Raw genomic sequence first — 21,668 nt, forward strand, 5'->3', positions numbered from 1 at the left:
GGCCCTCAGCAGTGAAAGCATGGCGTCCTCACCACTGGACCACCAGGGAATTCCCAAAGATACTCGTTTCTAAGAGCACCTGTAAGACAGGGTCTCTTTTCTCTCTTGCTAACTCGTAAACTTCTCTTCAGGTATAAAAGTCACAGCCTTGGCTCAGGTGTGTTGAGGGAAGTAAAAGAAAGGCCTACCCCATTCTTGAGACCAAGAGGCAAAAGTGACAGCTGTTCTCTGACCCTGGGTGGTGGTAGCACCAGTAGACCCCAGAGGAGGACACGGTTCCCAGAGAAGGCAAGAAGTGAAGAACGGGGAAGCCTGTTCCTGGGAGAGAAGAAGGCATCAGGGCCTCCAGGAAATGAGGAGTGAATAACTGCAGACACTTCTCTGTAGGCATGTGTGGGCTTAAGCCATCATAACTGGGATATTCAAGGAAAATGAGGTATTCTTTTGTAATCATAGGCAGTGAAGACTAGACATGCCCATTGGTCATGTTGGAGTCCTCATAACACCAGCACACATGGGGAGCACAGAGTAGGTGGTCAACCAATGGTTCCTAGGCAGATTGACCACTCTAACCCTGCCCTAGATGAACCATTGGGCCCCAGCCATTAGCCTCTACTCAGAACAATGACCATGGCAGTTAGAACCAAGGATTGAAGTCAACTGGGTAAGCCAGAGGAATTGCTTTAATGGCGATCCCAAGGTATCATACAGATGCGCTCAGCTTCCGCCCCACCAGGGAGAAAAGCCCTTCATTGCTGGCCATGTTGGAAGAATAACTTTGGGAAATCACTTCAAACTGTTCAATGGTGTAGCCGGCCTCCCTCACGGCAGCCTCCACTGCCTCCCGGCCCAGGCAGAGGCTGGAGAACCTCTGCTCGCCGATCATGTAGTAGCTGCTCTTCAGAGCATCGACGAGCACCAGGAAGCCCCCCGGCTTCAGCAGGCTGCCGAGGTTCCTGAGGGCCGCGCGGTAGGCAGGGAGGTCCGGGCAGGCGGCGTCCAGGCACAGCGTGCTGAGCAGGCAGTCGGCCGGGGGCAGAGGGACAGCCCCCAGAGGCCAGCTCTGAGTCACGTCACACTTCAGGACCTGCTTGATCGCCCGCCTCAACTTCTCCTCCTTCTCTGGCCCCTTGACTCTGAAACACACAAACCGACAAAGATCACTGGCTACCCCACTCATGGGAACCCCAGATCTCTTAGGTCAGGAATGAAAATGGCAGTGTTGTCCCAAAGGGTATAACCTTAGGGCCATCCCTGTTGTAAAAACAGATAAAGAAGAAATGAGGGACCATTTTGGTATCTGAAGGTGACCATATTACCTTGTGCTGGGTTAAATCTTTTTACAAAGTAAATAATAATATGGAAATGATAATAAAAATACCTAGTTGCCTGCTTCTACAGTGGACTGCCCCCATGAAATTCTTCTTCTACTGCTTAGAATAGTGCCTACATCATTTATTATTGTTGTTATTATTATTATTATTACCCTTGTTCCCTCCACCAAACTGTAAGGTAGTGACTGTTTGGCCACATCTATCAAGCAATAATGGTTTAAATGCAGAAATGGTATCTTTGTAGTAGCTGCTGACCAATAGGAGGTCATCCACAGACATTCGTAGAAACTGTTGATCATGTCACACAGCTGTGGCCAGGGTCTTTCTAGAAAGATGAAAACTCCTTGTTTCCATTCTCAGGCTCCAAAAGATAGTGCAGATAGGGATTATGTTTCCTGATGGAGATCGTTTTCTTGGTAGCCTTGCTAGGAATCCTATCCTTTTCTGCCAAATCAATGGGGTTTCTTGAGAGAAAATTCGTTAATGACAGGAGAAAAGGCAAGGGCAGGAGATGGAATCCAGTGCCTCAGATCCTTTTGGAATTTATTAGTGGAGGAATAAAGGAACAAACTAACCAATGAACAAAATTAAATAAACACGTAGAGTAAGCAAGAGAAACTGGAGAAAGGGAACAGACAAAGGAAAAGAAGTAGCAGAAAATCAGAGAGGTAAGACAAAGAGAGGAATCGCTGAGTGTATAAAGTGCCCAGAAGGCCACTGAGTCCAAATAGTATGAGTGATGACTGAGTATCCAACACTTTGAGGAAGTTAATCAACAAAGCACCAGGGTTGCAAATCCAGGCTTATGTGCAAGAAACACACAGGCGCTGGCTCCAGAGAAGACAGCCACTCAGGCAACGATGCTTGATAGAGAGAACGGAGGATGGCCCAACATCAGAGCAAATGAGAGAGATTTATACTGGGACCATTTCTGGTCTTGAGGAAAAGTTGATGGTTTAAAGAAAACTTGGAGATTTACCTCCAGGTAGAATGATTTGAGATAATAGCAATTAGCTGTGGGCATCCTATTTAAATACTTAGTTAAAATCTAAAGCCTAGTGTGTATAATCAGTTATTTACAAACATCCTTTAATTGTGTTATAATTTTCCATTTAAGAAGCTTAATAAGCATAAGAAAAGATGCTCAATATCGCTGACATCAGAAAAATGAAAATCAAACCATGAGATACCACTTTGCACCAACTAGGATGATTATAATAAAAAAGACAGATAATAACTAAGTGTTGGCAAGGACATGGAGAAACTGGAACCTACATACACTGTTGGTGAGATGGTACAATGGTCCAGCTACTTTGGAAAACAGTCTGGAAGTTCCAAAAAAAAAAAAAAAAGGTTTAACATAGAGATTTAACATGACCCAGGAATTCTGTTGGTTTTTATTTTTAACATCTTTATTGGAGTATAATTGCTTTACAATGGTGTGTTACTTTCTGCTTTATAACAAAGTGAATCAGCTATACATACACATATATCCCCAAATCTCCTCCCTCTTGCGTCTCCCTCCCACCCTCCCTATCCCATCCCTCTAGGTGGTCACAAAACACCGAGCTGATCTCCCTGTGCTATGCGGCTGCTTCCCACTAGCTATCTATTTTACATTTGGTAGTGTATCTATGTCCATGTCACTCTCTCACTTCGTCCCAGCTTACCCTTCCCTCTCCCCGTGTCCTCAAGTCCATTCTCTATGTCTGTGTCTTTATTCCTGTCTTACTCCTAGGTTCTTCATAACCATTTTTTTACTTAGATTCCATATATATGTGTTAGCATATGGTATTTGTTTTTCTCTTTCTGACTTATTTCACTCTGTATGGCAGACTCTATGACCCAGGAATTCTAATCATAGGATTATACCCAAGAGAAATGAAAACATGTGTCCACACAAAATCTTGTCCATGAGTATTTATAGCAGCATTATTCATAATAGCCAAAAGATGGAAACAACCCAAATGTCCAACAAATTATGAATAGATAAATAAAATGTGGTCTATCCATACAATGGAATATTATTCAGTAATAAAGAGGAACGAACAACTGACACAGGCTACAACATGGAAGAACCTTAAAAACATGATGCTCAGTGACAGAAGCCGACACAAAAGACCACATATTGTACGATTCCATTTATATGAAATATCTAGAAAAGACAAGTCTGTAGAGACTGAAAGCAGACGAGTAGTTGCTCGGGGCTGAGAGGATTGGGGAAAGGAGAATGATTGCTTGTGGGTATAGGGTTTCTTTGGGGAGTTATGAGATGTTCTAAAATCGTGCTGAGGATCACACAATTCTGTGAACATACTAAGAACTACTGAATGGCACCCTTCACATGGGTGAATCGTATGTTATGTGAATTTTATCTCAATAAAGCTGTTCTATTAAAAGAGAGAGAGAGAGGACTTGCCCACTGGCGCAGTGGTTAAGAATCCGCCTGCCAATGCATGGGACACGGGTTTGATCCCTGGTCTGGGAAGAGCCCACATGCTGCGAAGAAACTAAGCCCGTGCACCACAACTACTGAGCCTGTGCTCTAGAGTTCACGTGCCACAACTACTGAGCCTGTGCACCACAACTACGGAGCCTGTACTCTAGAGTCCGTGAGCCACAACTACTGAGCCTGCGCGCCTAGAGCCGGTGTTCCGCAACAAGTGAAGCCACTGCAATGAGAAGCCCGCGCACTGCAACAAAGAGTAGCCCCTGCTCGCCACAATTAAAGAAAACATGCTCGCAGCAACGAAGACCCAGTGCAGCCAATAAATAAATAAATAATTTTTTTAAAAAAATGCCAACCAAAATATTAAAAAAAAAAAAAAAAAAGAGGGCTTCCCTGGTGGCGCAGTGGTTGAGAGTCCGCCTGCCGATGCAGGGGACACGGGTTCGTGCCCCAGTCCGGGAAGATCCCACATGCCGCGGAGCGACTGGGCCCACGAGCCATGGCCGCTGGGCCTGCGTGTCCGGAGCCTGTGCTTCACAACAGCAGAGGCCACAGCAGTGAGAGGCCCGCGTACCGCAAAAATGAAAAAGAGAGAGAGAGAGAAAAGCTTTGCAAGATATTACTTTCAGGGAATTCCTACTGACCAATAAACTGGGAGATACAGGAAATGATAATTTCCTTTGACTGGGTCTACCTGTTCCCCTTCTTCGGGTAGAAATGGTAGTAGGGTGACAAATTTGTCCTAGTGGTCTGCACTTTTCTGGTTTTTGCACTGAAAATCCCATGTCCTGGGAACCGGTCTCAGTCCTGGACAAACCAGGAGGGTTAGTCGTTCTAAAAATAGGGAAATCACTTACAAAGTTTCCACCCCACCTGACAGAGCATGCATAAATTGACAGATCATTTTAAGAATAAAAAATAATGATTCAACATTATGAAAGTCTGTGTGAAACATGGCTTTGAAGAGGTAAATTAATCTAGAATAGAAAAAATTCAAATAACCTATCCTCACCTATGGATAACTTAAGTGTATACAAAAAGCTAAACAAGTGACAATGTAGTGTTCTTTTGAACGTGTCCAGAGATGATGCTGTCTCTTGGGAACATTATGGTAATCTGTATTTAAGTGATTACGTCAGAGGCCGGTTGGACCTCTGGGCCCTACTGTGTATGAAGCTATTTTAAAAACACAAGTTGCCACAGAACTAGTACTTGCCAGTTAGATGATGATGGAAATTGTTCCCAAACTGTGAGACACACTGTGAAATCTGGAAAGCTGGCAGAGAAGGTGCCAATTTGAGAGGGAAATTTGTTAGAAACACCCACTGTCGTGGATACCTGCTTGTCTTCGGACGCACTACAAACACTGGTGAACTCAGTTGCTGAGGCAGCCATGTAAAGATTACACCTCAGGGCTCCTCGGGGCCTGTGATACACCTGCAACGAAATGGACTCACCTGGAGACACAGGCAATTACCACTCAGCTTCATGTTTAGCTCAAGGGGTAGGGAATAAATACACACCAGAAAAATGTTATGCAGTTTTACAGAAAGCTAACCACTGTGTGGCCATTTCTCTAGCTCTAAAGATCTAGCCTTTCAAATGAATCAATATGCCAAAAAAAAGGAGCCTCATCCTCTGTAAATATGCTGTCTATAAAAGCCTGAAGGAACTGGGGAGGGAGAGGGGAAGGAAAGGATAGCATGGGACTCCTGGGAAGAACACTTCGTAAGATTGTCTGTCTGGACCCTAGGTAGTTATCCTGAGATTTAAAGCAGGATCTTCCCGCCCTGACGCTGCAAGGCGGGTGGTGAATCAGAATCCCCTGGACATGTTTTTTCCATTCCACTTACCTCCCCAAGCCCCATCCCCAGAGGTTCCAGCAGGCCCTCCTGAGGGAAAACCATCAAGACGTGTAAAGGAAATGAAAAGCTGAATAAGCTTGGATGTCAATGTGAGAATTGTAAGAGCAAAAAGACTCATCACTGGTGAACCTTCGATACAGGCCACAGCTGAGTGACGCTAGGAGGCAACGTCTGGAAAGCAAAATGCATGCAGTCCCTTCTTTTATAAATATTTTTTGACCTTCTATTGTGCGCCAGGAAGAGCACCGGGCAGTGGAGACCTAAGATGGGTCAATGAGAAACAAATCCTATCCTCATGGAGATTACAGTCTGGTGTGGGAGGAAGACATAATCCGATGATCACCCACAAAACTGAAACATTAAAGCTGTGATGAATGCCAGGCAGGAGGGGCACATGGCACTAAGAGAAGAATACTAGGAGCTTGACCCAGTGTAGAAGCATCAGGGATAGCTCCTCCAGAAAGGAGTCAGGTGAGGAGAGAAACAGAGGATAAATAAGTAGGAGTGAACTGGACCAAAGAGAGTAGGGAGGGAGGAGGATACTCCAGTAAGAGGAAATAGCAAGAGCAAAGGCCCTTTGGTGGGAAGAAACATGGAGAGGAGAATGCCAGTGTGGCTGAACCTCAGAAAACAAAACAGGGCATGGCAGAACGGGAGGCAAAAAGGTAAGCTCCCCCCCGTTGACATGGAAGCTGCTAGTCTGGGGACCACAAGACAGGTGCCAGACTAGACAGGGCTTCGTGGACCATGTTAAGAATTTTGCTTTTTATCCTAAAAGCCATGGGGAGATATTAAGGGGGTGCTAAGGAAAGGAGTGATATGATCAGGTTTATACTTTGAGGCAATCAATTTGGGACAAGAATGGAGGTGGGAGGCCAGTTAGGAAGGAGAGGTTGGTAGCTTGGACCAAGAAAACAGCTTGCATGGAAAATACTGGAAGAAATATACTGGTTTAAGAGGAACTCAGGAAGTGAAGTGGACAGAACTTGCTGCTGGTCATGAAACATGACTGACAGGGAGATGACAGGACTGACTTCCAGGTTTCTGGCTTCTCCAATTAATTATATGATGATGCCATTCAAGGAGATAAGAATACCAGAAATAAAGCAGATTTGGGGAAGATCATAGCTCTATTTTGGGCACATTAAGTTTGAGATGCTTTGACACACAGGAATAGAAATGTTTACCATTTGAAGAAATGGACAGTTGAAGGTTTTTCGTCCTGTTAATTTCCTCCAAGAGATAATGCAGTGAGAGCCCATGCTCAAGAGAAAGACATCCTTGTAAAAGGCAAAAGCTTTTCCCAGTCATCCCTGAGACAATCATCATGACCACCAAGGTGGCGAGTTTGAGAAAGAATATCAATCTTTTACAAGACTTGGGAATACAGGGATGCTTTGGGATAGAGGCATTTCACTAGTTCACAGAACAAATTTGGCACAGGTGTGTCTATTGGGCGCCCTAGACAACATCTTTCTCAATAGATAAGAAAATCTTTGTATGGAAAGTATTTATTTCAGAGAACCGCCACCTCTACAGGTGCTCAAGCTTTCTCCTGTCAGGTACACGGAGCTAAGTGGAGGAGCTGCTGTCTGTAGAGGCAACCAGGAGGGGCTCCAACTTCCCCAGACCCCTGCCCCAAGGGCTGAGGGCTGAGGAGAACCTGCAGAGCACACCTCTAACACATCCCCACCAGCGTGTCCTGACATACCTGTTGGGGAGCTCCCTTCCAAACACCAGTGCTTCTCAAACTGTAAAATGCATACAGTCCCCTGCAGATCTTGTTAAAATGCAGATTCTGATTCTGTAGGTAGGCCTGAGAGTCTGCATTCCTAATAAGTTCCCAGATGATATGGAAGCTGCTCGTCTGTGGACCACAAGGCAACGTGTTCCAGGTTCCAGGTGCCAGAGGTAAGTTAATGCTGTTTCTAGGACTTCTTAAGGTGACGCTCATTTTCCTTGCTTCGTTCTTGAGTAGTTAGTTACATCTTAGTATTTGACTTGCTGACTTGATGAATATGTATAGTGTGAGACAAGAATTTGGTACCAGTGTCTTACAACTTTTCGGATAATTGTAAAAATGAGTGGTATCTAAATGTCTGAGTCACACTCCAGAGGAACAGGAGGAAGAGTAAGTAGACAGCTCAAATTGTCTCTGGAAGCAGTCAGCATAAGAAATAGCTTCAGATAAAGAAGAAATAATCTCAGGGGAAATAGGTTATGGGTTGATAGAGGAACTTGAAGATGCAAGAAAGACATTAGTTGAATGGGATCACTATCATTCTCAAAACAGTTGAAGCCACAGGATCTAGCAGAAGGATAAGGGTGAGAATGCAGAATTTTACCACCAAAAATACAGTTCCTTAGTCTGACAGAGTGATTGGGAAGGGACAGTGTCTCAGGAACAATTGTTACGAGCTGACGATTCTCGCTTGAGATAAGTAATGCGTTCAGTATCCTGCTAGATGTTAAGGGTTCATTTCTGAATAAGATGGAAAGGCTTGTGATAGCTAGGGAAATTGAGAGCAAAGTTCTAAAAGCCTCTTGACGCATGATTTGGTCCTTGGAAAGATGTGCTGTCTGACAACGACTAAGAGCTTTTTGATAAACTTTCCCTGATATTCTATAAGTCCTGGGAAATTCCTTATTTAATAATTTTGAATATTGTCTAAATCCTCATCACTACAGTTTTCTTCTAGTTAATGTCAATTTCATTCTGTGAAATCACATAGTCCATTTAAAAAGTTTGAAATTACTGTTATCTTGAAGAACATATGTGATGTTTGAAGGCTCTAGCCAGCATAAAATTCTAAGTAAGGGGTTTACAGGTTAAAATGGCATGTGAAAAGAGCCTCTCTTGATTTCTTACTTAATGCGGTGGAATAACGTGGAGCAATGTTTAAGCAATATTAAACAATTTTACAATGTTGCTCATGAGTAAGGGCACCAAAAATACCTTCCCAATATTCATGGGTGTAGGAAATATGTCACATTTGCGTTCTTCTTGAAAAAGGTCCAAAGACTTACTCGGTTGACTATGACATGAATCGGAATTAAAAACTCAACAACTAAAAAAATCCTATAAAATGAGCATCAAATACATCCATATAATTGCAAATATGATTACAAACTGAGCGCATATGATGTTCAAAGAAAATATAAAAATACTTTAAATTACAATATTTGGATTTAAAATCTCAAAGTTTAACAATAAACTTTGAGAAGGAAGATGCCAGAAGGACTTTGGGTGTCAAAAATTGTTAAATTCCTCATATTACGAGGAAGAAAAGAATTATTGATTCTTACCTGATATTGATAAGCTGAGAGAATTTGTCTCCAGCAGAAATACATTATACAAAAACACTAAAAGAAGTTCTCCAGGTGAAGGGAAATGATGTCAGATAGAAGCCTAGATCTGTAGAAAGGAGTGAAGAATACTAGACAGGACAGATTTGTGGATAAACACAGAAGACTTTATATATATTTATTGAAAATACTACTGACTGATGTGAATATACTTAAAACTACAAAACTGTACACTTAAAGAATTAAGGTGATAAATTTTATGATGTGTGTTTTCTTAACCAAAATTAAAAATAAAACAATAAAGCAAATAAAAGCACTACTGACTGCTTAAAGCAAAAATTATAACAGTGTATTATAGTGTTACAGTTTATACAGAATAAATATATGACAACAAGTGTATAAGGGGCAGGAGAGTGGGTTATAGGAATTACACTGTTGTAATATCTTACATTGTTCATGAGATGTTGCAAATATATTATGTAATTTCTAGAAAAATCATGCGCATGCATGCACACACACACAAAACACAAAAGAGGTCAACAGAGGAGATAAAAGTCAATAGAGGAGATAAAGGCATACTAAAAATGTGTATAATTATACTATATAAATGGAAAAACAAAAAATATTTCATTCACCAACAAGAAGCAGGACAAAGGTACAAATGAACACCAAACAGATGGGATAAATAGAAAATATATACCAAGATGGTAGATTTAGACTCAGCCATACAATATCACTAATTACATTAAATGTAAATTGAGTAAACAATCCAGTTAAAAGGTAGAAATTGTCAGGTTGGATTGAAAAGCAAGACCTACTACATGTTATTTGAAAACAAGTCATTTTAAATATAAAAACACGGACAGGTTGAAAACAAAAGGGTAGAAAAAGCTATACCATGTATATTATTTATCGATTGTTACATAACAAATTATGCCCAAACTTAACAATTTAAAATGACAAACATTCATCTCACAGTTTCTGCAGGTCAGATACTTGGGTACAGATTAGCTGAGTGTCCCTGGTGCAAGGTCCCTCATGAGACTGCAGTGTTGGCCAATCTCAGAGTTGTCCAGTGTCATCTGAAGGTCCACCTGGGAGTAAATTTGATTCCAAACTCACTCCTTAGGACAAGTGAGTGAGTGTAAGAGAGAGCACCCAATAGGGAAGCTGTACTCTCTTTGTATCCTAATCTCAGAATTGATGTCCCATCACTCTACAGCACCATATTTGTTAGAATCCAGTCATTAAATCCAATGGATATTCATGGGGAGAGAATTAAGCAAGAGCATGAATACATGAAGTGAAGATTACTGGGGACCATCTTAGAGGCCCCTACCACCTTATGCCATCAGCAAGAATAAGAAGGCTGGTGTGGCCATATTAATATCAAAGTTGACTTCAAAACAAAGTGTATTACTGGAGGTAAAGGGAGATATAATGATAAAATAGTCAATTCATCAAGAAGACATAACAACCCTAAAAGTGTATGCTGCTGATAACAAGCTTCAAAATGCATGAAGCAAATGTTGACAGAATTATGAGGAGCAAGAGATGAATCCACAATCATAATTTGAGATTTTTAACACTCTCTCTCCCAGTAATTGATAGAATAAGTAAACAAAAAATCATGTAGAGAATTTGAACAATATTATCAATCTACCTGACTGAATTAATATTTATAGAAACGACACCAACAACTGGACAATATACATTCTTTTCAATGTAGAGCACATAGAAGGTTCACCAAATAGATCATATGCTGGGTCACAAAATAAAACTCTGACTACAATGAAATTTAATTGCAAACCAGTAACAATATCTAGAAAAAAAATCCCAACAATTTTGGAAATTAAGCAACACAATTACAAATAATGGATGGTCAAAGAAGAAATCACAAAGAAAATTAGAATATATGCTGAATTGGATAATAACAAAAATATGACACATCAAAAATCATGGGATGCAGCTAAAAGAGTGCTGAAGGAAAGTGTGAGAATAAATGACCTAAGCTTCTATCTCAAGAAGCTAGAAAAAGAAGAGCATATTAAAACTAAAGTAAGTGAAAGACAGAAAATAAGAAAAATAGGAGTAGAAATCAGTGGAATACACAATGGACAACTGAGAAAATCAACAAAGCCAAGAGCTGGTTCTTTGAAAAGATTAATAAAATGTATCATCTCTAACAAGATCAATCAAGATTTAAAAAAAGAGACAAATTGCCAATTTTAGAATGAAAGAGGGACAATCACCAAAGATCCTACAGACATTAAAAGAGTAATAAAGGGATATTGTAAAAAAAACTTTATGACAATAAAGTTGACAACCGAGATGTAAAGGACAAATTCCTTGAAAAATAGTACTTATCAAAACAGACAAAAGAAGAAATAGACAATCCAAATAGTCATTAAAGGAATACTCTTCTTAATAAAAAACTTCCCTCACACAGGAAGAAACCTTCATGTTCAGATAGCTTCATTGGTGAATTCTATCAATCATTTAAGGAAGAAATAATACAAACTCCTTCAAAAATTAGGGGAGGAAGAAACACTTCCAAATTATTATATGAGTTAGCATCATGCGGATATCAAAATCTGCCAAGCATATAACAAGAAAATAGATTTATAGCTCAATATCCCTCATAAATATAGATGCAAAAATCCTTAAAAAATATTGGCAAATCACATCCAGTAATACATAAAAAGATTACTACTTCATGACCAAGGGTTTTATGCCAGTTTGGTTTAAATACCAAAAATCATCCAACATAATTCATGTTCTCAGAATATGGAGAAACATCACATGACCATCTCAGTAAATGCAAAAAAAATTTGTGACAAATTTAAACATTTGATTAAAACCCCCCAAGAAACTAGAAATACAAGGGAACTTAGTCTGATAAAGAATTTCTATGAAAAACCTATAAATAATGTCATTCTTAATGATGAATCATTGAACATTTTTTCCTTAGATATGGAAAAAAACACAAATGTCTGTCCTTATCATTTTTGTTCAACATTGTTTTGGTGGTCCTAGTCAATGTAATAGGGCATAAAAAATAAAGGCATAAAGTTGAAATAGAAGAAGTAAAAGTATTTTTATTTGTATATCATATAAGAATGTACATAGAAAATACTATGGAATCTACCAAAAATGATTAAAATTAATTAGCACAATATTTTGTAATAAACTATAATGGAAAAAAATAGAAAAAAGAATATAGATATATACATATATATGTTAAATGAATCACTTTGCTGTACACCTGAAACCAACACAAGTATTGTAAATCAACTATATTTTAATATAAAAAATAAAATAAAATATGAAATTAATGAAGTCAGCAAGATCTAATATACAAAAAATCAATTGTACATCTATATACTAGCAGATGAAACTAATAAAATGAAATTGAAATTTAAAAGATACAATCAACAGTAGCATTAAAAAACATGAAACACAGGGACATTTTAACAAAATATATGCAAAATATGAGAACTGAGAGAAACTGAAGTCCTAACTAAGTGTAGACACAAACCATGTTCATGGACTGGAGATGCAATATATCCATTCTCCTAAATTGATTTGTAAATTCAAAGAAATTACAATAAAAATCTCAGTAAACTTTTTTTCTTTTTTTGCAATACGCGGGCCTCTCACTGTTGTGGCCTCTCCCGTTGCGGAGCACAGCCTCCAGACGCGTAGACTCAGCGGCCATGGCTCACGGGCCCAGCCACTCTGCGGCATATGGGATCTTCCCAGACCGGGGCACAAACCTGTGTCCCCTGCATCGGCAGGTGGACTCTCAACCACTGTGCCACCAGGGAAGCCCTCAGTAAACTTTTTTTGAAGAAATCTACAAGTTTATTCTAAAAGTAATGGCACTAAATTTGCCAAAATATCTTGCAAAGTACAAAGTTGGAGGACTCAAACTCTCTGATTTCAATACTTACTATCCCTGGTAAAGGGAATAAAAGACCAAAAAACCCAGTGGAAGTTTAGTGACTCAGCATGATACCAAAAAGTTTAATTGGGAACACAAGGTAAAACTTCTATTCATACTTCTGTACTATAAAGAATTGTACCACCAATGAGTCATCTTGATAACTTAGATTTGACAATCCACATTTACTACCAATAAGACAATGTAGCAACAGTAGGTAAGAAAATGAATATACAGTTTAGAATACTCCTAATAAGCCGAAGCCAGCAGACCTTTAAAAGAAAATGGGAGGGTTAAAGAAATAGAAGCAGAATTTAGAGACATTTTCAGAAGAGAACTTGACTCAGGAATAAACAAAAGTTGGTAAATAGATGGGAATCAAATATAAGTGCAAGTATAGAAAAATGAATTGACCATCAATCACTCCAGAAGAACATGGAGGTAGGCATACTCCTGAGCGACATGTTGAGAACACATGATTTTATATTCATACTTGGGATTCAGGAATGGTACCTCAATCCCCCTGTTGTTCGAGTTCAGGAACATGGGAGTCATGCTTGATACTTCCCTTTCCTCATTCCCACTAACCAGTCGCTAACAGCTCTTATTCATTCTCTCTCAAAAATTCATCTTAAAACCTTCTGTCTCTCTCCATCACCTAGTCCAAGCCACCATCCTCTCTCCCTTCTGCATCTCTTGTTCTCTAAACCTCCAATCGATTCTCTACACAATAGCCAGAGAGATCTTTGTAAATGTAAGTTGGGTCACATCACTCTCCTAGTTATACCTCTGATGTCTTCTTGTTACACTTGAAGTCCACAAGCATTAACTTGGCCTTGAAGGCCCTAAATGATTTGGCATGTGCCTGCCTTCCCTGATGTGAGCTCTAGGAGACAAGGCACCTCCTCTGCTAAACACTAGAACACAAAAGTGGTCTTTTTGTGTCATTAACAAAGGAGTCTCTGGGGTCTTGTCAATATTCATAGCAGCAAAGCCATGATGCTCCAGGCACTGATGGTCGGCTGGGCTGTAGAATGGGACGAGGGAATAACAAAGTGAAGTGCTCGACTCTTCACCTCTGGCTGGTAGTCTATTGCCAATTTCTTGCATGGGGAGAAATTAGTAATTTAAACAAACTTTTGCTTAAATTTACTTACAGATAGGGTACTATAAGATTTTGATCATTAGTTGTCAATATATAAAGCCCTAATTTTATGGATGGTGAGTAACAAATTCTTTTCCAATAATTCCTTTATGCTGCTAATCTCAGTTTAAAAACCTAGTCAGATTTTTGTTATATCTGGCGGTGTCAGCATTAGCCACTTTCACAGCAGAGATCTATGCATTTGGATGGCTAGCAACAGAGTGTCACTAGGGCGGCAAGCCCTGACCTGAAACCTTCTAGCGAGGAGCTGGTTTGGCCTCTTACTTGAAGTTTTCCTAAAACAAGGTCCTACAGTATCTGACCTGCACACTGTATCCATACACAGGCCTGGAAAGGTTTTGTGACCACTCATCTTGGCTCAGTAACCAACTCTTCAGTTTTTTCAGCTATGTCTTCTGCAGTTCTGGTGCACACACACACACACACACACATGCACGTGCCTGCGCGTGCGCACAACACGCATGTGCTTCACTCTCGTTCTCTCTCTCTAGCTCTCTCTTTCTCCATTTGGATTTCTCTTTGGTCCCTCTCTCTCTGTTTCCTTTGCTTTTCAACTTGGACTCTAAGGATAATTTTTGGTTCTGAAAAATGAACTGGTGCACAGGTACCCTAAGAAAGCCAGGAAGAAGACCCGAGTTTCTCTACCTGTTCCCTTCAAGCTCACACACATAGGCCACCACTGGGGACCAGTCAAAGGCCCCTGGCTCCTTCTTCAGCCACTTCTCCAGCTCCCGCAGGTTCTGATCAGTATAGTCAGTGGCGATGATCTCCTTGAAGGATTCACAGGCAGAGAGGAGCTGATAGATGGTGGGGCCAGAGCCAATGTCGATCAGGAGGTCTCCCTTCACACCATCTGGTTTAGAGGAGGGAATGAGGAAGGGGGTCAGGCATAATATGGTGGCAGATAGAGCTGATTTGCACTCTGTTTTCCAGGACTATGCTGGGGAGCCCCAAGGAGAGCCCCAAAGACAGACCATCTCTCTAGTCACCCCTCTTCCCTCAATGTCTCTTTTTAAAACATTTTTTACTTTCCATTCCCCATTCAAGGGTAGAGCATGTTGCTGGTATATTTTTAGCTCTAGGAGGAGGAAAAAAAAGATCTGCATCTGGTGTACAGACCCCTAATCCAGAAAGACTGCCACACAGATAATGTAAAAACTATTAAGGAATGCTTTGAGAGAAAGTTAAAATTTTTTAAAAATTGAGTTTTTATAACGTCTTTCTCCAAAAAACATCCAGTTCTTCAAAAAGCATCCTCCCTTCATGGGAGGTCTTTATCTCATGCACATTCACAACATTCCTTTGAGTTAGGAATAGAATAATTACTAGAATCTCCATTTCTTTTTTTTTTTTTAATTTTTTTTTGATGTGGACCATTTCTAAAGTTTTTATTGAATTAGTTATGATATTGCTTTTGTTTTATGTTTTGGTTTTTTGGCCATGAGACATGTGGGATCTTAGCTCCCCAATCAGGGATCAAACCTGCACCCCCTGCATTGGAAGGCAAAGTCTTAAACCACTGGACCATTAGGGAAGTCCCTAGAATCTCCATTTCTTAAGTGAAATGTCTGGCTAGTGACCTAGCAAATCAATGTAGAATCAAGGACAGAACTCCAGTTGTTAGATTATCCTCTTGCAGGGCCAAAGGAGATAATGGATATAAAAGCACTTTGTAAAGTATCCACCCCAATGTTAGTTTTTATCCGAGTTAAATGAATGGGTGATGCCCAAAGGGCTGTCAAATAACAATGATTAGACACAAGAGTTATGCCCTGAGACTCTCTCTATATGACTCACATTTGGAGGGGAGACACACAGACAACAGACAAACTTACCTAGGCAAAATATCTTGAAAAGATTTTTCAGAAGATGCCTAAGAATCTGTTTTTCTGCAGAGTGTCTGGACCCAAAGCTATAATATTTTTCTAGATAAGCCTGAGGGTTAAAATGGCTCAGATAAGTGTCCTTGGAGGTGAAGCCAGATTCCATTGTGTCTCGCTCCTGTGCCAACAGTCCACTGCCCTCCTTCTCGCCCCTCCAGAAGCCAGGGAGGCACCCTGCAGAAATTGTCTTCTTGAGTTTCTGGCTATCAATATTTCTTCCATCAGTTCAGCCCATTCCTTAAAGGTAGATGTTTAGTTAAACACTAACTGAGAGAAATATACCAGAAATGTTTTGGCAGTTCTAGGAAGTGATGAAATTCCTGGGGAAGGGAGCCTAAAAGAAGGGGGAAGGGGAAGGGGGAGGGCTATGAGCTGTATGCAATGCTCAGCCAAGGGGTGAAGTTCAGCTGCAACGGACGAGAGACAAGAAGACTCACCTGGGCTCACCAGGGAAGTTATTTAACTCATAGAAGAACCTCTAGGTTCAGACAGATGCGTCACCTTCCCATGGAACCATCATTCTTCTTGCAGTGATTCTCCCAGGAAAGAGAGTCACAAATAAGGGTTTAAATTTAAACAACTTAAGAAAGAAAAGAAAAGAAAAAGGAAAAAGGGAAAGATGAGGAGAGGAAATGTGCTCAGGGCTAAGGTATGTTGGCTAAAGAAGGAATCTCAGATGAAGTCTGGAAAGAGAGTAAAATAGCAATTTTTAAAAACTAGATCAATTAACTCTCTCCTTGTACCCTACATACCCCTTCATCCCCTCTCTGTAGTCTGCAGCTTCACCATCCTCCCCAGTGCCATTTCTCAGCAACTGGAAAGCACCTCCTCCCCAGCCCCCCACTCTTTCTTGTCAATCCATATCCTGACAGTTCTTTCAAAGTGAACTTTAAGCCCTGTACTTCCTTAAAGAATTCCTTAAATTCCCAGTAGTTGTGGCTCGTGGCTCTCGAGCGCAGGCTCAGTATTTGTAGAGCATGGCTTAGTTGCTCCGCGGCATGTGGGATCTTCCCAGACCCACAGGCTTAAACATGTGTCCCCTGCATTGGCAGGCAGATTCTTAACCACTGTGCCACGAGGGAAGTCCTGTACCTGCTGTTTCTTAAGTGCCTTTAATTCAAAATAATGAATACGCCAAAGTGGTATATTTTAGGGTGATATATTTTGGTTTCCTTCAATAATATCTTTCCTATTCAAAGTTCTCTGTTCAAGGTATTGAGAAATTTAAATCATAGCTTCCCTTACATTGAATCCTTACATTGGGAAATGTACCCTATGCCCACTGATGGGCAATTTACCAGGGAGCTTTAAAACTAATGGTTCTATAGCTTATATGTGGCCTTGGTACTGTTGTACCCCTTTCCCTTTCACCTTATAATTCATTTTTCCCACCCTTTTCAGAAGCCACCAAGGTTGATAGTCAGAATCAGATTTCACTATATATAGAAATCTGCTTCCTCATAAAGGCCCTCTACCCACTCTTACATGAATGTTTGTTATAATTATGAATGTTTGAGTGCATGTATATAGGAAGAAAAAAAGATCAAGAAGGAAAGAGAAAGGGAAGAAAGAAGGGAGAGTGAAAGGGTGGGAAGGAAGGCAAAATGAAAGAAAGAAAGAAAATATGCCATTCCCATCTAATCAGGGAGCTTGGTCCACTGGTAGCTTCTCTTTGCATGTGGTCAGCTGATAAAGTATTTGGTTCATTATCTCAGGTCATGACCTCATGAGAAAATAGTTCTAAAATATTTAGTGCACAAAAAAATCAAAGTAGTGGGACACTCTTTCCCAAAATACCATACCCTAGACTCCAGAGTCTAGATCAACTCTCTTCCTAGAATATACTATACAAACCCAAAACATAAACATTGCTTACATTTTTTTTAGAAAAAAGATTCTACATATTGACATATCAGTTTCCAGTAATAGGTCTGACTAGCTCTCAAGACATACCCTCTTTCTGAAAAGCACTAAAAGTATTATTGTAGATACAGATATATCATATTTTTATACATTTTATTATATATATATGTGTGTGTGTATATATATATATATAAATAACAGTAGAGAAGTTTAACCAACAAGATATAATTTTTTAAATTTATTTATTTTCGGCTGCGTTGGGTCTTTGTTGCTGTGTGCAGGCTTTCTTTAGTTTCGGCGAGTGGGCAGCTGCTCTTCGTTGCAGTGTGCAGTCTTCTCATTGTGGTGGCTTCTCTTGTTGCAGAGCATGGGCTCTAGGCACACGGGCTTCAGTAGTTGTGGTGCACGGGCTTAGTTGCTCTGCGGCATGTGGGATCTTCCCGGACCAGGGCTCAAGCCCGTGTCCTCTGCATTGGCAGGCGGATTCTTAATCACTGTGCCACCAGGGAAACCCCCAAGATACAACTGAAGAGAAAATTTGTAAATTGAAAGATAGGCTAAAAGATATTATCCAAAATGTATATGAGAAAGAGAAATGGAAAATATGGAAAAGAAAGAGTATGAAGTGAAAAGGTCTAACGTGTTAAATTAGAGTCCCTGATGGAAAAGAGATATACAATGAATCAGAGTAACATTTGAAGAGGTAAAGACAGAGAATTTTCCAGAACTGATGAAAGTACTATATCAGAGTCTAGTCAAGAGACAGAAATTTGAACTGGAAAAATTTATAAGTTTAATATAAAGAATTATTAACTAAGTTTAAAAATGGTTAACTACTAAGAGGGTAAAAAAGAACTCTAATGTATACCTTAGAGTTTCAGAGGTGGCAAATGTAAAAAGCCACTGGGAATGAAGGGAACCAAGGACAAAGTTGGAAATTTAGAGTAGAACTGAGAGTCACAGCTCTGATGAGAAAGCACAGCTGCTGCACGGATGGTGTCCAGCTCAGGAATCCAAGAAATGCCACTATACGGATCAGATATGCACTGGGCCTCTAGCTTAGTGAAGACAGTCATTGCTAGAGACTGCTCTCAGGATCACAAGCCCACAGCCAGACCTCAGGAAATAAACCCCAGGAAATAGCAAGTCTCTTCCTCCTTCTCAAGCCTTGTGTGTCTCTCCAGCATCCCCCGCTGGCAGAACATAACAAAGAGGCAGTTGGCAAAGGACAACTGTGTTTGCAGAATCTAGCTCTCACATCACAAAATACAGAAGGGTGGGATGGAGCTGTGAAGCAATGAATGTATAACAGGCACAGCTATCAGTACACAGAAACAATCATAGGCAACATTTATGGAGCACTTATTTTGTGCAACTACTGTTCTACGTACTTTACAAATATTAACTCATTTAATCCTTGTAACAGTTCTATGAAAAACTGCATTTAGAAGTCCAGTAACTCCCAAGCAAGATATGTAAAAGCAACCTGCTGCTAGACATTTTATTGCTGTAACTGCAGAACACCAAAGACCATAAGAAGATGTTGAAAACATCCAGAGAGAAAAACACAGATTATCTTCAAAGAGTGACAGTTACACTAAGAACTGATGCTGCAGGGCAAAAAAGGGAAGCCAGAAGACAGGAAAACAATATTGTTGATAGGCTGAAAAGAGTCCCTGTCAGATTAGAATTCTATAACAAGAAAAAAATCTTTCAAGAATTTGAAAAAAATAAAGACATTTTGAGACAAAAAAGAAAGTTTGATTCCATATACACATATATATCTAAATATATATATATAAATAAATATATCTAAATCTAAAAAAAAAAGAAAAAAAATGGTCAGAAGAACCTAGGGGCAAGACGGGAATAAAGATGCAGACCTACTAGAGAATGGACTTGAGGATACGGGGAGGGGAAAGAGTAAGCTGGGACAAAGTGAGAGAGTGGCATGGACATATATACACTACCAAACATAAAATAGATAGCTAGTGGGAAGCAGCTGCATAGCACAGGGAGATCAGTTCGGTGCTTTGTGACCACCTAGAGCGGTGGGATAGGGAGGGTGGGAGGGAGGGAGATGCAAGAGGGAAAAGATCTGGGAACATATGTATATGTATAACTGATTCACTTTGTTATAAAGCAGAAACTAACACACCATTGTAAAGCTATTATACTCCAGTAAAGATGTTAAAAAAAAACTCAAAAAAAAAAAAAAAAGAAAGTTTGCCACTACTAGGTCCTCTCTAATGGAAATCCTAATAATATCTTTCAGACAGAAGGAATGTGAACCCAGATGGAAGGTCTGAGATGCAAGAAAGAATGAACTGGTGGGTAATTGGTGGGTAATTCTAACAAACATATAAAAAATAATGTCATATATGGTCATAAATAAGCAATGAAAAAGAGAACCTCATGGCAGATGCTACAGACCTTTAAAAGATAACAAGATACTATGAATAACTTTATGCCAATATTTTAAAAATTTAGATTTACAAATTCCTAAGTTAATGTAAAGCACATACAGAACCTGAACGGACCTAAAACCAACATATACTTAAATTGAAAAATTTTCCCACACAAAACCTTCAGAGTAGATGGCTTCACAAGTGAGTTCTACCATATATTCAAGGAATCAATCATCATAATATTACACAAACTCAGAGGAAAGAAAAAGAGAAAAACACTCCTCAACTCGTTTGGTAAGTTTAGCCAAACCATAATACCAAGGTTATTTATGAGAAAGAAAGATTACAAGCTAAACTCACTCATAACACAAGTACAAAAATCCTAAACAAATTATTGTCTAGTCAATAAAATAGCAAATACTTTTAGGGTGCTTACTATGTTCTAGGCATTGTTTTAAGCATTCTGGACATATTACTAAACTTTACAATAGTTCTGTGATTTAGGTGCTTTCTTTTAAAAATATTTATTTGTTTTTATTTTTGGCTGTGTGGCTGTGTGGCGCGAGGGCTTAGTTGCCCCGTGGCATGTGGGATCTTAGTTCCCCAACCAGGGATCAAACCTGCGTCCTCTGCGTTGGAAGGCAGATTCTTAACCACTGGACCACCAGGGAAGTCCCTAAGTGCTACTATTATTCTCATTTCAGCATATGAGAAAATGGAGACACAGAGAGATTAAGTAACTTGCCCAGGTCACTCCCACATTGTGGTATGGCTGGGTTTCAGACCTAAGCAGTCTAACTCACACCTTCATCCTTTTAGTAGTTACACTGTAATTGAGGTGGGCTCATGACCCAAACACAAGGCGATTTAACATTCAAATATTAATTAGTGTAAATCATTACATTTACACATTAAAGGAAAAATAGATATGGTCAATAGACATAGAGAGGAAAAAAAGCTCAAATTCAACATCCATTCACAATAAAAACAGCTCTTGGCAAACTGGGAATCAAACGCAACTTCCTTAATGTGATAAGGATTATCTACAAAAACTTCAACAAACAACGTACTTAATAATGACGCATTTAAAAGCTTTCCCTTTGACTTGAGAACCGAGAAAACAATGCTACCAATTACCAATTTTATTCAGCATTCTACTAGGGGATCTTGGACAGCACAGTAGATAAGAAAAATAAATAAAATGTACAAGGATTGGAAACGAAAAAGACAAAACTATTATTATGAACATATAATGATGATATATATAGAAAATGAAAAATACTCTATAAATGAATTACTAGAATTAATACAAGAGTTTACCAAAATTTCTGGATACAAAATCCATATAAAAAAATTAGGTTTGTTTCTCACCAGAAGCTGTTATAAAATGAAATTTAAAACAGTCTTCATTCACAATTGCATTAAAAAATGCGAACTACCTGGGAATAAATC

General features: G+C 39.7%; 1 protein-coding gene across 1 annotated transcript; it reads right to left on the bottom strand.

The window, feature by feature from the left end:
• Window positions 1-703: 703 nt before the first annotated feature.
• NNMT (nicotinamide N-methyltransferase) lies at window positions 704-16,051 on the bottom strand. Its single transcript, XM_004311381.3, has 3 exons — window positions 15,898-16,051; window positions 14,708-14,915; window positions 704-1,136 (listed from the first exon to the last, which is right to left on the bottom strand). The coding sequence occupies exons 1-3, from the start codon at window positions 16,049-16,051 to the stop codon at window positions 704-706; spliced, it is 795 nt and encodes a 264-aa protein (XP_004311429.1).
• Window positions 16,052-21,668: the final 5,617 nt, after the last annotated feature.

Source organism: Tursiops truncatus, chromosome 8 (genome assembly GCF_011762595.2).
Source record: "Tursiops truncatus isolate mTurTru1 chromosome 8, mTurTru1.mat.Y, whole genome shotgun sequence".
Classification (NCBI taxonomy): domain Eukaryota; kingdom Metazoa; phylum Chordata; class Mammalia; order Artiodactyla; family Delphinidae; genus Tursiops; species Tursiops truncatus.

Bases quoted from the DNA above. Each gene is read 5' to 3' on its own strand.
- NNMT (XM_004311381.3), bottom strand. From the start codon at position 16,051: ATGGAATCTGGCTTCACCTCCAAGGACACTTATCTGAGCCATTTTAAC. The intron at 14,916-15,897 runs GTAAGTTTGTCT...CCTCTAAACCAG, and splicing joins TTTCAAGATATTTTGCCTAG to ATGGTGTGAAGGGAGACCTC. The intron at 1,137-14,707 runs GTAGAGAAACTC...TGTGTGTTTCAG, and splicing joins TGTGAGCTTGAAGGGAACAG to AGTCAAGGGGCCAGAGAAGG.